Below are 18,954 nucleotides of genomic sequence, written 5' to 3' on the forward strand. Positions count from 1 at the left end.
TGATCATTGTTGGGCCTTTTTTTGCAATGCCTGCATTACAAAACATGTGTGGTTACACTCTGAGAACTGTGCAGTATACTTTGAATTAGGACAGCAGTCTTTAAACTCACATTAAACTCACATCTATGAAAATTCATAGTTAAGGTCATTTTTCAGGTTCATACACATTCCTCAGAGAGGAGAAAGGTCACACGCATTATATAACATACAGGACTGCCATAAGTCAATAACGTGTTATCATAAGACCCATCATTAGAGCCATGCGTACGTCTGTAGATGTAGGAATTCAGGCATGAAGTTTCATGTGTTTCATGCCTTATGGATTCATTTATCTGTTACATATGTGTATACACACACAATTCTGATCACAATAGTGGTACAAAAGATCAGTAAATACCTGTAAAATAGCATGTATATTCAACATTTGTTATCATTTGAGTTCATTACAGATATTTCACCAATAGGACAGGAAAGAAATATACAGAAGACTATACATAAAAAAATGAAAATCATGTATTTAGTGTATACATATGAAAACATCACATATCTCACACAAACGAACTCCCTCGACAGATCAACCTAACACTTCCATTAACATATAAACATTTCTTGTGTTATTTACAAGAAACACCAACATTTTTCCACCGTTACTCAAATTCCATTCATCTCATCTTGGTCTTGTGCATTTCTTCCACTTTGTAATCCCAGGCTGGACTGCGAAAGCCCTCACTTTGTCCCTTTATGAAAAAGCAGCTCCATAGCAGACCATCTGCTCAATGTCTGATGAGAAAACAAAAACAGAGTTAACATGTAGCTCGTTCCCGATGTGCAAGATATCAGTTGTACTGAAATAACACTGCAGAGAGATAGAGTTCTACTGTCTAAACAATACTGAAACAACAATTGGACTCAAACAGACAATGCACAGACACCATTCTCTGCACACTGGTCATTATTAGGGACCAAGCACCAAAAGGTTTATTGTTTCTGTTCTGGCTTCTTCTTATGCTATTGGTCATGGGAGAAACGTTGCGAAGGATCTGAGTATTCGATCAACTTTGGGCTCTCCAATTTTATATTTCTACACTGTAAAAATGTTTTAATTACCTGGTTACCTTAAAATTTTGAGGTAATTGAACTTACAATATTAGTTGACACAACATTTTGAGTTAACTAATATTTTTAAGTTTAATTAACTCTAAATTTTAAAGAGCTATGTCTAACGGTTCTTCATATATTCTGACTTATTAACTCAGTTAAAGAGTGGATTCCTCATGCTAAACATTGGCAAAGGTTCAAAAAGCAGTATCACGAAATGACGTACCTATAGTCACGTAAATTTGTGATTCTTTTCCGTGACACTGTCACATTTTTCCGTGTTTTTATGTGACAGTATGTGTACGTGTCATTGTCACATGTTGGTTACTCAACTGTTTTGTCCTATTTTCTTACCATTGTTGCTTCGGTTGAGGGTTAGATTAACATAATGGCATCCTTACCCAAACCCAACTCTAACCATAACGCCAGGCGACAAAAATAAATCAGAAAAAAATAGTATAAACCAATACCTAAAGTGACATGCTAACGTAAATACCAAATCTAACCCAAAACCGAAGCGACAATGGTTTGAAAATAGGACAAAACAGTTGAGTAACCAATATGTGACAATGACACTTAAAGGACAAGTTCGGTATTTTAGACTTAAAGCCCTGTTTTCAGATTGTTTATGGTGAAATAGAATGGTTTTGACTGAAATTTCGACATTTGCGGCTGCCCTGAGAATTTTCGCGTGTTTGTGTTTCAGCTCAGACCTCTACAATTGGTTTAATGGTGCACTGGAACAATCCTTCCTAAAATGCATTAAACTTTCATTTACAAAGATGTGAAACTCACCGAGTGGTCAGGGGTGTTCACTGGTATGCTCACACAAAAAACACTCCAAAAGACGCATTCCAACAGGTTTTATCGTAGTTTTTACCAACTCCATTGACTTGTATTAGATGTGCTGTGAGGTACGGTATTACTCCGCGCCGGGAACTATTCTTGCAATTGGCAAAGGCGGATTAGCGCCACCACCTGGGCTGGAGTGTTTATTATTCAAGCTCTAAGCTGAAGAATGTACGGGTGTGAAGCGTTTGGAAAAATAGGTCCACAAGTTAACAATGAATGCTAAAACGGCTGTTGGAAAGCATCTTTTGCAGCGATTTTTGTGTGAGCATACCGGTGAACACCCCTGACCACTCGGTGAGTTTCACGTCTTTGTAAACGAAAGTTTAATGCATTTTAGGAAGGATTGTTCCAGTGCACCATTAAACCCATTGTAGAGGTGTGAGGTGAAACACAAACACGCGAAAATTCTCAGGGCAGCCGCAAATGTCGAAATTTCAGTCAAAACCGTTCTATTTCACCATAAACAATCTGAAAACAGGGCTTTAAGTGTAAAATACCGAACTTGTCCTTTAAACACAAATACTTGATACAGTCACGGAAAAACGCGACAGTGTCACGGAAAAGAATCACAAATTTACGTGACTATAGGTACATCATTTCGCGATACAGGGTTGTATATGTGCACTTTAACAAGAATAGCTGACCAAGAGCTGACACAAAGTCTATGTCGCCACAAAAGTGTGTTTGTGAGGGAAATTTAAGCTTGTTTAGCTTCCCAAAGAACCCAGCATTATGGAAACAATGGATATAGTTTGTTTATCCGCGGTAGATGTGCGTGTGTGTTTGTTTAACACTGGATTTTATTGAAATGGGTCGCAGGCGGTAAGTAAAACTGTTTCAAATATTTGTGTTTTGTGTGCAATCGGCACATAAGTGCATATAATGTAAACGACACGAAACATGAATCATCCTGAGATAGTTGAATAATGTTTTGTGTGTTGCTTGCTCGTGACTCGCTCCGCCCGGCCGTACGCCTTCAGGATCTTGTGTTTTTCCGTAAACTGTCTGTAAAGCTGATCTGTCTTTTATAAATCTGATAAAACAATCTCTTTGGAGATATGAAGAATACAACACTACTCTACAGTATTGATTACAGTTGCGTGTTGTCATGGATGTGTTTGACCCCTTCATTGCTTTATTTTACACTTATACTATAGATTAGTTTACACATAAATGTGTGATCTCTCCGGGGTGAATTCATACACAGTGAATAATAGAAAAATGTATGTGTACATTTATTAGAAATGGGAAATAACGAAGCCCCGCCCCTAAACCCAACGTCACTGGGGCGAAGCAAATCGTACTAAAATGTATGAAAGAGACCTTAACTCTCATGAATTAGCCAACTTTCAAAATTGTTACGAATTGCTATGAGATTCAGCAAATAATACAAATTAGCCACCTCGTAAAATACGTACGAATTGCCATGAGGTTATGTTGAAATGTCAGTAGTTCTTTCACTCCCTAATTATAGGAGTTTATATTATTTTATTATAATAAAAGTGTTTTTTGGCCTATTGATTAACATTTGTTAAAGCAGCCTGATCTCACGAGAAAGCATACATATTTTACGAGTTGGCTAATTTGTATCAAGTCATACGAGTTAGTCGTACAAGATCGTACAATTCTCATGAAAAAACAACAACAACAAAAACGAACCCCTCTGCACCTAACCCCACTTCACAGGGGTCAAGGCAAATCGTACCAAAACGAATGTGGTCGTATAAAGTAATACGAATTAGCCAACTCGTAAAATATGTATGAATTCTCATGAGAAAGGGTTGGTACACTGTCAAAAATAAAGGCACAAAGCTGTCACTGGGGCAGTACCCATTAAAAAATATCCTAATATGTACCCTTTACGTACAAATTTGTATCTTTGAACTGCCAATATGTACCTTTGGAATACTAATATGCACTCTTTGGGTACAAATATGTACCTTTTTAAAAGGATACTGTCCCAGTGACAACATTTGTACCTTTATTTCTGAAAGTGTGAACCATGGTATAACTGTGGTTACTGTAGAAAAAAACATGGTTAATTTGGTGGTGACCTAGATTTTATTACATGTTTTGCTTAATTTGCATTAAAACACGGTTAAAATCGCAAGGGCTAGGAATTGGCAGTAAAAGTATTTTCTCAGCTTACCTGATAAATACTACTGGGGCCATAGATAATCCACTTTGTGATGGCCCAGAGCGATCATGGAGTTTCTGTTTATCCTGGGTCGCTCTGATGATATCACATCTGGCCTGTGAAACAGAGAGAAAAAACATTAGTTGCCTTAACAGTAACACATGTGGCTCATTGTCATTTTCATATCATGATAAATAATGACTTTAATTAATAAAGTGTAATGTTTTTTACATAAGTAGCACTAAAGTTAATGCTAATGTCCCATTAATTCACTGTGCTTCAGGAAACACACACAGCGCAAATATGTGCTTCACAATCGTCTTATTGTATGAACTAGCTACTGCTCCATATGGATCTAAATGTATCTGTTCTTGGGAGGTGAGCACATTCAGTGTAGCTCTCATATCTCATCTTATTAGTGAAATACATGAAGAATTCTTCTACTCCCACAAGCATACCTCCAGCCTGACACTGCAGCCCCATACCTATTAATTCTGTTTCGGTGCCAAACTGTGTGCCCAGAATCGTACCGCACTTGTGCACTAGGTTGAGAGGCCAGGGAAACATGTTTATTTTGCCCATGAACTACATTACTCCCACTAGATTCCTCAAAGTCAGGTCGCTGTTTGCCCTTCCTATAGTTTTTACCTTTAAGCCCAAATCTGTTAGGTTTGAGACCATCTATACACTTTTAGAAAAAAAGGTACAAATGCTGTTAATGGGCGGTATCTTTTCAAAAAGTACACCTTTGTAGGTTGGAACAGCAAGAATCGTGTTGGGCTCATCGAGAAAATCCCATCATAGTGGAAGCTTTGTGATCTAGCATCTAAGTATTCATCTCTCCGCCCATTCATTCAGTGTGGTGCTAGTCACGGACTACCACACGAGTCCAGTGCCAAGATATTTAAGAGGAGGCGTTGTACACAGGAGATTAGGAAGCCAAGCTGTTTACAGTTTCAGCATGCACATGTGATGAAACCTTTATCTTCATCACATGGAAACATAGTGAGTCATAACATCAAAGCACCGGTCCCATTAGTACTACTTGTTTGTGATATGACTTCCCAGAAGTTGCTTTAGAGCTCCCATGGGAATCAGTACGGCAGTGTGAATTTCTGTCTGTTCCACTACAAGTTAATATCAAAACTAGCCATCAGTGGGATATTTGGATTGAGCTTGAAAAATAATAATGAAATATTCTGTTTATTTAGTAAATAACATGCATGCAAACTTCACGGGGAGATCAGATCGTACTGTTGTTTTGAATGCTAATGTACCGAAACTATTAAACAATCTAAACACATGTGGATGGATGCAGTACCGGTAAAGCTGTGGGCATGATCTCTTAAGGGATCCTGAAGACAGTCCCAGCCGACTCTGGTTCCTCAGTTTGGTCTTCTTTACCAGTTCCTTCACTCGTCCCCAAGTGTAGTTTTCGCTTAACTGTGGACATCCAAACAACAGATATGGTAAGAGATGGACCACAGTCTGTGGCCTGCATTAAACAGTATAAATTCTTCAAAAAATACCATGTTGATCATTGAATTATTGCAAAGCCCCTTTAAGTCCCCTTAGCCCTTTCAGGCATGCAATATTAAAGTCCTATCTACTTGAATGAGCATGCACACAGGTTGACTGGTTCTTTTAACTGGAAGGCGGGACTTCAGCCATATTGTGCATTGCAATGTCCCTTATAATAACAGTGCTCAATCTTGTTATTTTTCGATATGTTTGGTTACTGATGTCAAAAACGAAATTGTGTGTCTCATAAACAAACTGCCCTTTTAATTACATAAGCTATTGCACGGACTCAAAAGCACTGAAATATACCACGAGTCTATGACTGTGTTTCTTTATTCTTTACTGAACTTTTGTTGTACTGTCATTAAACTGACAGAGGAAACAGATGCATCAGATTGACCAATAATTTGTTTTAATTACCCTTCATCTGTGTGCCGAATAATGCGTAATTGTCAAAGTAGGTTAGAGATTTTAAATCTGTTGAAGTTCGACTGACTCACCCGTCTATGAGGCGCACAGAGAACCTCAGCACTGTCACTCAAGTACTTGGCCTCTCCCTCTGTGTAGCTCCTCCTGTTTAAGCCCCGCCTCCAGAGGGGAGTGGTCACCTGGCAGCCCATCTCAGCATCTGTGCATGCAGAAAGATGCGAGTATCATAAATGTGTTACAAAGTGGTAAGTTGATCCTTCATTCCCTGAGATTTGGTATTATTATGTGGAATACCAGAAATTCCACCTATTGCCGAGGTATTAATTTCTCATTTCCCCAAAGACTAATGTTTTGTCACCCACCCAGTTGATGGAATGTGATATGGAAGAAAAGCAAACAAGGATATGTGTCTTTAGTGCAGTTTGTATGGCACGAGTTTCTGTGTGATACACCCAAGAGGTCAATGTGGGAATGACAACACATTTTGACAAAATTTCCCAGTGTAATTATGCAATCATAATGAAATCCATTATCAAATTAAAGTAGCTTATGTATAGCTTAAAAGCTTTTCTTTCCTAAGTACAAGTTTCAGCAGTGTAAACATCGATTAATCCCAGCTCCAGGTGTGTTTGCCCACTGACCTCTCGCAGCTGCCCTGAGGGGGATGCGCGTGACCTCTGGGATTGTGCTGAGGTCGGAAAGAGTGCTGCTTGATGCCGTCAGGCTGTAGTGGTCACTGCGAAAATGTCTCTTGAGTTCTTGAAAGGCCAGGCTGGCGGCTCCGCAACTACAGTGCTGAAGGAAAAAGTCCTAAAACAGACACAAAACTGAGTTGAGGGTGGAGAAATGTAAATGTGATATTAACTTTGTTATTTATTCTCTATTTATAAATGTATGCATGGGTACACTGAAGAAATGCATAAGGCTTTTCTGTAAAAAAAAAGTGTAGTGAGTGCATTATGGACAGAGATGCCAAAAATCACTTTATGAAGTCTAAATGAGTTCATTTAAAGCCTATATGGGTCAAGGCCTCTAATAGCACATACTTGGCATGTAGATATCTGTTTTAGATTCAAAACCCGCAAACGCATGCATTAATGAAAAGGGAAAAACAAAAGGCTTTGTAACAGATTTGATTTGATATTTTGGATATCGTTGCTGGTTTCTAAATGTTTATATTAAAGGGATAGTTCGGCCAAAAATGATATTAAACCCATGATTTACTCACCCCCAAGCTGTCCGAGTTGCATATGTCCATCGTTTTTCAGACAAACACATTTTCGGATATTTTATAAAATGTTTTAGATCTTTCAGTTGTTTAAATATAATGTTACGGGGTCCACCCATAGTCCACGACCTTCAAGTCCAAAAAAAGTGCGTCCATCCTTCACAAATTAAATCCAAACGGCTCCAGGATGATAAACAAAGGTCTTCTGGGGGTAATCCGCGCGGTGGTGTTGTAGAAATATGCATATTTAAAACTTTATTAACCTTCTGGTAGCGCCGCCATCTTAGTCGCGTCCGCATTCAGGAGAGAGTATTAGCGTAGTGTACGCACTTTTCTTAGTGACGTATGACAAATTCGGAGGGCGGGGGCACAGAGCAGCAGCAGAGTAGCCTCCGTAGGCTGCGTAAGCTCTCATCCTGAATGCGGACGCGACTAAGATGGCGGCGCTACCGGAAGGTAGTTATTTACAGTAATAAAGTTTTAAATATGGATATTTCTACAACAACACCGCTCGGATTACCCTCAGAAGACCTTTGTTTATCATCCTGGATTTAATTTGTGAAGGATGGACGCACTTTTTTTGCACTTGAAGGTCGTGGACTATGGGTGGACCCCGTAACATTACATTTAATCAACTGAAAGATCTAAAACATTTTATAAAATATCCGAAAATGTGTTTGTCTGAAAAACAATGGACATATGCAACTCGGACAGCTTGGGGGTGAGTAAATCAGGGGTTTAATATCATTTTTGGCCGAACTATCCCTTTAAACCCTTATGTGAGCTAAATCCCAATCTGACTTTATCTAATCTTATATGTCATAGTTCATTATTCGTCATATAGCTGTATTGTAGAGCGCTTTAAGAGCTAAAAGCATGAAAACAAACCAGAATGACCATGAATTGCTTTTCCTATGTGAATTCACTTTATCTAGGCGCCTATTTCAGGCAGCTCCTAATGTATTTCACCTCATCACCTGTAAAACACAACTCATCTGAGCTCCGCTATAGTGTCATTTCCACCAATTATTCTTGTTGCTTGAGATTTGTCTGCCAGCCCGATTTTACAGTGCAATACAGTGTTGGCATTTTTGCTAGCATGCATTACAAATACTAGATAAGAAATTTTTTCAATGATCAGTCATCCTCACAATGTTAATGCCTGTCAAACTGATAAGGTGTTTCCTAAATCTCTGTTTATCCAAGATTATCCTCTTAGCTGCATTACATCTGTATTGGCATTGTAAACACTGTTTGAGTGATGAGGTGAAGATGTCATGGCTGATAGGTTCTTGCAGAGGATTTGATTGGTTGTTGTTTACCACTTCGGCTTTATTGTAACTGATTCATTTACCCAGTCAATCCAATTGCTATCTGTTTAAAGAAATACATGAAGTGCAGCTTTATATATATTTTATAAACATACTAATATGTACCATTTAGGGAACAAACATGCATTTATTTGGTACTCTCATGTACCTTTGAGGCACTAATGGCGCTTTTCCATTGCATAGTACCCCACGGTTTAGTTTAGTTTGGGTCGGGTCAGCTCACCTCACTTTGGCGTGGTTAGCTTTTCCATCGAGTTTAGTATCACTTCGGAGTGGGAGGGATTATAGGCGTGTCGTTATATTTACGCTGCCTACTGCTGTGACATCATACAAGTGAGAGCGTTGTTGTACATTCCCACACATTCATTTATTTCTCAGTCTGCCACAAAATTAAAATTGGCCACCACAAATAGATGTTTGCACATCGCGTTTATAACTACCTCTGTCTCACATGACAGTTTCTGTTCAAACACCCGACCCGTGGCGTCAGTCGACGGCGCTCCGCTGAGCCTCATTATAAGCATATATAATGCGGACGTGCACGTCGCGAATGTGCCGCAACAAACTGCAAGTCTGGAAAAAAAAACTGTTATGGTGTCCCGGATTCTCAACCTGCGGATGTTTTTCATCGCTAAAAGGGTGTTTGGAAACTTATAGCAGAACACAGATAACAACATGTTTGCTTGAGACAGCGCAAGCTAGCAGTAAGCTAAAGCTAATATTTACATTTTAGCGATGACGTGACGATTCTCTCAGACCAATCAGTGATCTACAGTGTTTTCGCGTCACGTTTGGTATCAGCTCGGGTCGCTTGGAACCCCAGCCGAGGTGGTACGAAAAAGAGTATCGGGTACTACGTACTGCACCCAATGGAAAAGCTCCCAAAAGTAAGCTGACCCGACCCAAACTAAACTAAACCGTGGGGTACTATGCAATGGAAAAGCGCCATAATATGCACTCTTTAGGTAAAAATGTGTACTTTTTGAAAGAGTACTGCCTTTTATATAATTCTGCATACACTGATGCTTCGAAATGCTGCCGGCTTTACAACAATTTTCACCAAGTTTTTTAGGACCTGACCTGATCAGGATGTTATTTGTTACCCGCCCTGCACAAGATAAGCGCATAAAAGCTATATTTAAAAGGACAAGCAGATAAATGGATTTACGTTAAATGTCCCATAAACCAAAACAACACATGCTTCATCCTGCTATGATATCCGTTCATCTGATCAGTCACAGCTGATGACTGAAGAGGTCAAGGAAGAGGACTAACAGGAGAGGCTACAACAGTGATAACTGCATAATGTGTGGGTCCTGAATGTTTTTATGAGTGCAGATGAAAGCCTACTGGTGAGTAAAACAGAATCGGAGATTACTTGTGAGAAAAGTTTGGTCTATGGTGGAGAATAAACACGTTTCAGTGGAGTTCCCCTTGCTTTTTGATGTGTCTAACAGCATGTTGCTGCCTGCTGCTTTTGGTCCAAAGACAAACACATCTAGTGTGGATCAGTGTGGTCCACAGACTGTGTCTATAATATTTTACAATCAGTTACCTCAGTTTTTATTTGTCTTTGTAAGTAAGCCTAAATTTTTATCGTTTCACTGTTTAACATGCAAATGAAAAATCTCACAAACTGGATCTGACCACATACATCACTGCATGTTTGTTGTTAATGTGCAGCCAATGAGAAGAACACAAAACAAAGATATTCTGTTGTATGCATTATTTTTGAAGTGCCACAACAAAATTGCTTGTGCTTTGAGTTGTCCCTCTTTCCCTGGTTTCTTTGATGACTTTGAAGTGCAGACCCCTACCGAGCTCACTCACTGTGACGGTGGAAGGCTTTTCCGGCCCCGCGGTCCGTCCTGACAGAGCCGGTTTAGACTTGACTGTCTGAAAACCATGAACGCAATTGCTTTCATTCTGAATGCAGAGGTCAGGAGGAAGACATCTACACAATACTGTGTAGTGTTATGGGCCTTGAGGACACGACTGAATGTGGGATCATGATAGATTTGACATCATGTTGCCACACCCATGTTCAACTAACTTATTTTGGAAAACAATCTTCTTTGCTATTATTTGATATTTGATATATATACATTCTGGAGATACCTTTCTTGCATCCAAATACCAAAATCACAGCTTCATTACTAGTCTAAACATTTAGGGATTATGTTACTAGTTCAATGTTATGCAAATCCCAAATGAAAAACAAATACCAGCATATTAGAAAAACACACATAACCTTTCAAAATATTGATCGAAATGATGGCGTCTCCCTGGCTTTGGGGTGATAACATTCAAGTCTAGGTGTACCATCTTATTCTGGGATAAAATAAATATCTTTATTATTAACTATAATGCTCTACATGTTGCCATAGTTTAGTAGGGAATTTTGATGTGATCTAAGCTTTATAGTTTACTTTAGTTTATTTTATTTTGTATATTAAAAATACTTTATTTAAGTTTGGAAGTTTCAATGTTAGTCTGCTTTTCAACCATTCTTTTATAAACCAAAACATACTTTATGCCTGTGAGTTTCTTTAGTGACCCATCAACCAAAACCAAAAGAAAAGACTTTTGTCCTGGGTATATATCTGTTTATGTTAAATAGGCCTACACTTTTATATGTCTTGATCAACCACCATAGTAACCTATTAAAAACAGCAGGATTTTTAGATCGACACTATAACGTTTATTCATTCGGCAGATGCTTTTCTCCAAAGTGACTTGCAGGGCATTCAAGCTATTCATCAATGAGAATTGAACCGATAACCTTTGCACTGCTAATGCAATGCCATATCTACACTATTGTGACTTGGGTCAAGTGGGTCAAATGTTTTGCTGTGTAATAAATGCAGGTTGTTGGTCATACCTCTTTAGTTTTCATCACTCTGCCTTCCTTCTGCAGGCCACAGATCTGTTTCTGTAGTCGGAGGTTGTGTTCCTGTAGCTGGCCGATCTTCTCGATGAGCTGGCAGATGTGCTCAAGGTATCCCAGTCCAGAGCCTAGAGGATTGGGTTGATTGGCCTGGCTTTCCTGGTTGTCAAAAAAACAAAAGAAAACAAAGATCATGCATACAGTTGTGCAATTAAGCAACCAAATATGTTAACATTACTGATAAACTGTATAATAACTGTACATTTAAGACCATACATTATCTTTTTCACCCACAGCTCTATAACAAACCAAGATTCTTCTTTTCTCATCAGCTGTTACAATGTCCGGTATTTATAGTTTAAATTTCCATTATAACAACCAATAATGGAAGCTATAAACACACGTCGGACCCTGCTGACCACTGTTCTTTAGGGAAATCACCTCGCCCATCTCTGAACAATAGGGTAGGTGCTAAATAAAGGTATTACTGAAGATGTTTGCATTCACCATAGGGGATTAACCAACTTTTGTTTAACAAGTAAACAATAACAGTGTGAACTACATCCTATTGTTTTAAAGCAAGTGGCTCATTTGAAGTGCTAATGAGTTTACAGAGCAAAGCAAATGTAACAGTCTGACTTTATAAATGTTGGGTTGTTTTACCCAAATGTTGGGTTGAAAATACAAATCTGATTTAATTGACCCCATGGTTAGGTTTCTTCTTATTTGACCCAAACATGAGTTGAAACAACCCAACATTTCTTAAGATGTGTGTTCAGGTGAACCAACATCCTGAGAGCAAAGAGGATGGACTCAAAATCCAAACTGATGATGTAAGCACCCCTTATTTTACACTAAAGTGGAAATAAAGTGGAAAATGAAGGTCAATGGACATTTATTAAACAATAATACATTCTATTAGACCACCAGATACTTTAGAGAGTAAAATATCATTCACGATTTACTATGGACAATGTTATGTAATCTCGTTGTAGGCATCCAAGTAATACAATTGGGTCTTGTACAACCGTGTTTGCTGTAGTGGAAGCCCTTAAAAATCTGTTTAAATGGTTAATGTTGTTAATTTGCCTTATTTAATTCAGATCTAAAGCAATTGTGCACAATTAGAAATTTTCAATTATATGGGGAACCGTTTGAAGTGCTATATAGCACATGTATGTAGAACCATATGGTGCAGAACCATAACCATAGTCGTACTATAGCAGCACTTATCGTTCACCTATAATTATGATCCAGTGAACCATTTCCAGTACTATTCAGAACCATTAGTTTATTACTAAAGTTGAGAATGCGGCCTGAATTTGGCACTGTGGCTTGAGGTCTGAGGCTATTTAGCGGTTCATGAATCGATTGCATTAACTTGACATTAAATGTTTGTGGTTACCGTTGTATACGCAGAATAATTGCCCCCGGTCTTTGAATTATTCAAAAATAATGCATCATTCCGCATTTCCACCTTAGGTGTGCATTATTTTCTGATAATTCAACGGCCCGTCAACAATTATTCCTTACGAAAAGCATTAGGTACTGTTATTTATTTGTTGACTCATCCTTCCATCTCTGGCTGTAGAGCTGCACATGCTCACGTTTCACAAAAAAATACAAAGGAAATTTTGAACAAATATTTATACAATCATCAACATTCCCAAAAGTGTCCCAACAAAAGCAGGATGTGAGTTCAGGTCTCAGGCTTTTTCCCCCCGAAAGCTTTCCGTGCCACTTGCATCCAGTCCTCTCCCAAAGCCCAAAGTTAATGGAAACACAGAAGCCAAACAATAGAGGACATGACAAAGAGCTAAAATACTAGAACTTGACATCATCGCTTCCTTTGACGGAGTGTGAGATCCTCAACAGGTCATAATTTTACTTCCTTGACCATGAACTTTTCTCATGCTTTTAGGATAAACCATCAGACTATCAGCTTTAAAGTAACTCTATGACGATTTTTATTAAAAAAAAAAATCCTGTATTCCATTAATTTTGTCAGGAAAGGGGTTTGGGCTATGTTCATATGAATTTCATAATTACATTTTTTAAAACATTCGTGACTCAGGACCACAGTCATAAGTAACACTTAATGCATTGTATGGGTCAAAATTGTTTTCTTTAATGCCAAAAATTATTAGGATGTTTAAAGATTATGTTGTGAAGATATTTTGTAATTAATGATTTATTGATTATTGAAATATAGATTTTTCTGCACCCTCAGAATTTCATATAGTATCTCAGCCAAATTTGTCCTATCGTAACAAACCATACATCAATGCACAGATTATTTATTTCATCTCAATTAAAAATTTTTTTTATAATAACAGCCTCTTTGCAAAGCTTGGCTTGCATTAGATTCACAGCATAATGCCTGAAGTATTTTATTATATTAAATAAAATAAGCCTTTATGTAAATCTTTAGTCTGTCAATACTAAACTAACACATTTTGTTGTTCAATAGTTTGCTGGTCAATGCTCAAGCAATAATGTGTCTGTCCCTTCATTCTTTGAAAAACAATGAAAGGTGATGCGCCAGATGCCACGTACACAACACCACAAACTCCCTGTAATGCGTGACGTGAGGCAGACATAAGAAATTACCTATTCTAGGCCTTTATAAATGTGGAAACATGACAGATGTTATCAGCTCTACTAAGGATCCCAGGTGACCCAGGAGAAGGGAAGACAGAAAGGCTGGGGAAAGCCCCACTCCCTTCCTCCTCACACCCCCCACACAGAGAAGAATCTGTGGTGCTCATGTGCATTACTGCACAGGTCCAGATGTGGGGGGTAGGGGTGTTTTTCTAAACTACATAACACAGAGTTCATTTTATTTGGGGTAAACCACATTAATTAGGTTTTAATATATCAAGATACTTTTCAAATGTTGTCATTGTCAAAAGACAAAAGTTTGAACTTTAACACGAGAGTTGGTTTATATAATTGATGGTGCATCGTGTCTCGTGTGAATGGAGTGTAGTTTTCTCTCTACTGCAAGAATGCGGTATTTTAACCACACACTGAAGTGCAAAACAAACTGAGAGGAAAACAATCGTGCATATGCCTTTGGCTTGGATTGCAGGAAAATATTTTTCTAATTACATAAGCACAAGCTGCATTACCAACACGAGGAAAAACATTATAAATCCATTCAAGGGCATCTGAGAAAATAAACCATTTTATTGGAAATATTTTAGCTAGTCTGCTGTAAAGCAAAACTTTTCTAAACATGGCATCAGAGGAGAGGAATGAGAAACCAGGTGCGAGGTGTATGCAAATATGGGCATTGGAACCATATATGTGGGTGGGACAAGACCCAGCCACTTTTTAAGACCATTGATATTGGACCGACTCACTTTTTTGTAATTTAGCGCATATGTCTGTTCACTTGTCAAAGCGCCATCAGTGAAATCCAATGCACTATAGACGCTTTCAGCAGTAACAACATAAACAAGCGGCGTCCGTGGTCCACACGTAACTTCCGGTAAACTCCGCTAAGAATAAATAACAACAAAATCCGTTTAAAGTAGTTTATTTATATAACATCAAAATAAACAACACATATATTACCTAGGAAACCAAAACATTTGTTATTTTCGACAAGATATTTGTTCAAGAGTTCAGTTTCAGCAACTAGTCAGACCATTAAAAAACTGAAATCGGAAGTAAAGTTCAGACCAGGGGTCTCATTTATAAAACTGTATGTAGGATCCTTACTACGCACAAAGGCCAAAAATGGCAAATGGCAAAAAATATCAAGACTTATAAAACAAAGCAATTTCCCTTTATAAATCACAGATCATCTGCAAGTGTGCATACAGGAATCATCTTTAGATCCCACCCTTCAAGCCCAATCTCCAGTCAAGTTTGTTTTTTATAGATCACAACCTTTGCGTGGGAAGTGGTGTGCGTACATTTTCAGCCCCGTTTTGTGTGTACGCAGCCTTTATAAATGAGTTTCCAGACGTAATTGCATCACTGCACGTGCGTCCGATGAAACCATCTATAGGGATGCCCTTATAAATTGAACTCTATCCACGTTTTAGCTACATCCTTGACGTCCACGCTGCTGCTTTCTCAAATCCATGGCCGGACTTACCATTGGGCTTGATTGGGCTTGAGCCCAGGGGCCTCGGCCAATAGGGGCCTCCGTGCTTGCTTGCGTTCGTTTGATTTGTTCAGTCGTTTTCATTTTTTATTTTACAGCCTATTGGTTGGTGCAGAATTGTTTGGTGCTGCATTTAATTCGTTAATATATATATATGTCAGTCATCTTGGTGCTGAATATGACGCGCTGAGTTTACTGCTTTTGAAACCCATAGATGCTAGTATAATAGCGAATACGCGAAATGAGAGTCATAAATAAGCTTTACAGATAACGAGAAAGAGCAACGCGAAAATGAAGCGCTCCGTATGAAAGATTACTAGAGTAGGTCTTGTAACTCTGTTTTTTCTTGTTTGTTTGTAATCTAACGTGATACGCAGCAGGTATACGCAGTATACTCACCATTCGCATGCTCCACTTGCTACTTTGGCGGGTTTAACCTCATATGCAGTCGGCTATTTGGTATTTGGTGCATTTGACTTCATGCGGCACTGCGCGATCCGATCATCATATGAAATCAAATTATCACGCCGCAAAAGTGATTGTAAAGCAGACGGGTGTTTTCTAGTGGTTCAACAACAGCAAAAAGAATGACATCAGAGTACCGCGAGAGCGATTCGAGAAATCACACAGAGAAGTCTGCTTTCTAATCGCTCTCGCGGTACTTTGACATCACCAAACGATCTGCGTAGCGCCAAATGAAATCCAATCTGCTCGCAGTCTGCAGTTCATGCGACAAACAGTTTCTGTGGAGAAATAAACGAGTGGAGCAGAGCTACGAAACATAACAAAATCCGGAGAGTTAACAACGCACATATGACTATGTCAACATTTAAATCATCAGTCCAGTTTATTACTTCATCTGGAGGTGAGGATTCACTAAATTATGGCCATGTTGATGTCCTGATGGTTTTTGATATAATCCACTAGCTAGCCTAACTTTCCTGTAGTTTCTCTTTCAGCATGTTTGCTAACAGAATCACAGTTTAAACTTCTGAAAAGTGTTCATTTTTATATCTACGTTCAAGGTTTTAATGTATTACGTTCATATCAAACGCAAAATTAATTAATGATCATCTTCTCCACTTTGGTTTTTGGTGTCTAATATTACATGATGGTCTTGTCATAATTATTAAATAATATCCTAAAATCTTTTCTTTTCACTGCACCACTTAGGCTATATGCACAAAATACGCTTGTTGATTATGTTTATAACATTATATGGTGTGTAATAAGGTGAATGTTAATCAAAACATATCATTCTCTTCTTAAGCTAAGTCTAACACAATGATTTTAAATGTTGTTATGGGGTATTTTTTAATGTGCAGGATTAATGTGGATTTGTGACATCCCTAAAATACATGATTTAATTTTAGACTGGGCTTATGTTCTGCTTTAGAGATATAGGGGCAGTTTCCTAGTCAGGTCTTATCCTAGTCCCAGACTAAAATGCATGATTGATCTGTCTTAATTTAAACACATCTTGCAATGATATATCTTAACATTGTCTCAAGACGCACACCAGTAATGTTTTTTGTAAGGTTTGTTTGTAAAAACTACTTGAATGCCCTAATAATAACCTATAGCAATAGGCCTAGTGCTGGATTAATCTAAACCCTGTGGGGAAACTTCCCTAAAATATAGTTCTATGATATATTATTTATTTTAGGTTGTTTACTGTATGTGTGCACTCTCAGAAGATAATTTACACAAGCTGTCACTGTGGTGGTACCCTTTCAAATAGTACACCTTTGTACCTAAAGAGTGCATGTAATGGGAACAAATGTATATATCTGTACCTAAATAGTAAATATTAGGACCCATTTAAAGGGTACCATCCTAGTGACAGCTTTTGTACCTTTTGTTCTGAGAGTGTAGGGCCCAAAATTTATTCAAGCCCAGGGGCCTCCACCCTGGTAAGTCCTGCCCTGCTCAAATCCATTCCACTTGGCTCATTTTTTATGGCGCTTTTCCATTGCATAGTACCCCACGGTTTAGTTTAGTTTGGGTCGGGTCAGCTTACTTTTGGGAGCTTTTCCATTGGGTGCAGTACGTAGTACCCGATACTCTTTTTCGTACCACCTCGGCTGGGGTTCCAAGCGACCCGAGCTGATACCAAACGTGACGCGAAAACACTGTAGATCACTGATTGGTCTGAGAGAAGCGTCACGTCATCGCTAAAATGTAAATATTAGCTTTAGCTTACTGCTAGCTTGCGCTGTCTCAAGCAAACATGTTGTTATCTGTGTTCTGCTATAAGTTTCCAAACACCCTTTTAGCGATGAAAAACATCCGCAGGTTGAGAATCCGGGACACCATAACAGTTTTTTTTCCAGACTTGCAGTTTGTTGCGGCACATTCGCGACCTGCACGTCCGCATTATATATGCTTATAATGAGGCTCAGCGGAGCGCCGTCGACTGACGCCACGGGTCGGGTGTTTGAACAGAAACTGTCATATGAGACAGAGGTAGTTATAAACGCGATGTGCAAACATCTATTTGTGGTGGCCAATTTTAATTTTGTGGCAGACTGAGAAATAAATGAATGTGTGGGAATGTACAACAACGCTCTCACTTGTATGATGTCACAGCAGTAGGCAGCGTAAATATAACGACACGCCTATAATCCCTCCCACTCCGAAGTGATACTAAACTCGATGGAAAAGCTAACCACGCCAAAGTGAGGTGAGCTGACCCGACCCAAACTAAACTAAACCGTGGGGTACTATGCAATGGAAAAGCGCCATTAGAGGTCTAGCTGAGTTAAACTCCATTTTGTGTTTTCGTAAAAAAAACTACTTTCGCCTGCTGCACTCCGGGCCGCAAGACAACAAGGTAAACGAAGCTTTTAGGCTAGAAAGGCAATTGTTTAATTAAAAGGCACCAGAATACAAGAAAATAGCCTCTAATTCAGAAAATGTTTTGGACTCACCCAAATTTTTTGGGCTTCCAACGCCCATGTATGCATCTCACGGAAAATTTGATTAACTTATTTGTGTCCATGGCACGAATTTCAGCTTGTTTTCATGCCTTGAGCACGAATGTCTTTTTCGTGACACTCGCACAAATTTCTATAAATATAGTTTCTTGTGTCCGTGGCACGACTTTCTTTTTCGTGTCATATGTATTGTTGTCTCACTTTTTTCCCCTATTTTCTTATCATTGTTGCTTGTAGGGTTAGAATCACTTTGTTACTTTTTAACACATCCTAACCCAAACCCTAAATCTAACCCAACCACAAGCGACAATGATTTAAAAATAGGGGGAAATGAGAAAACAATACATAAAATGACACGAAAAAGAAAGTCGTGCAATGGACATGAGAAACTATATTTATAGAAATTTGTGCAAGTGTC

At 38.6% G+C, this 18,954-nt stretch overlaps 1 protein-coding gene across 1 annotated transcript in view; it reads right to left on the reverse strand.

Annotated features, from left to right (window-relative positions):
- Nucleotides 1-476: 476 nt before the first annotated feature.
- Nucleotides 477-18,954, reverse strand: part of LOC135787364 (uncharacterized) — a 33,482-nt gene continuing 15,004 nt past the window's right edge. Inside the window, exons 3-8 of the mRNA XM_065297311.2 lie at nucleotides 11,478-11,642; nucleotides 6,679-6,847; nucleotides 6,109-6,236; nucleotides 5,409-5,530; nucleotides 4,100-4,203; nucleotides 477-780 (exon numbers count right to left, since the gene is read on the reverse strand). Coding sequence (XP_065153383.1) covers nucleotides 4,110-4,203; nucleotides 5,409-5,530; nucleotides 6,109-6,236; nucleotides 6,679-6,847; nucleotides 11,478-11,642 — 678 coding nt within the window. The 3' untranslated portion in view covers nucleotides 477-780; nucleotides 4,100-4,109. The remainder of the gene's footprint in view (nucleotides 781-4,099; nucleotides 4,204-5,408; nucleotides 5,531-6,108; nucleotides 6,237-6,678; nucleotides 6,848-11,477; nucleotides 11,643-18,954) is intronic.

This window comes from Paramisgurnus dabryanus, chromosome 20 (assembly GCF_030506205.2).
Source record: "Paramisgurnus dabryanus chromosome 20, PD_genome_1.1, whole genome shotgun sequence".
Taxonomy (NCBI): domain Eukaryota; kingdom Metazoa; phylum Chordata; class Actinopteri; order Cypriniformes; family Cobitidae; genus Paramisgurnus; species Paramisgurnus dabryanus.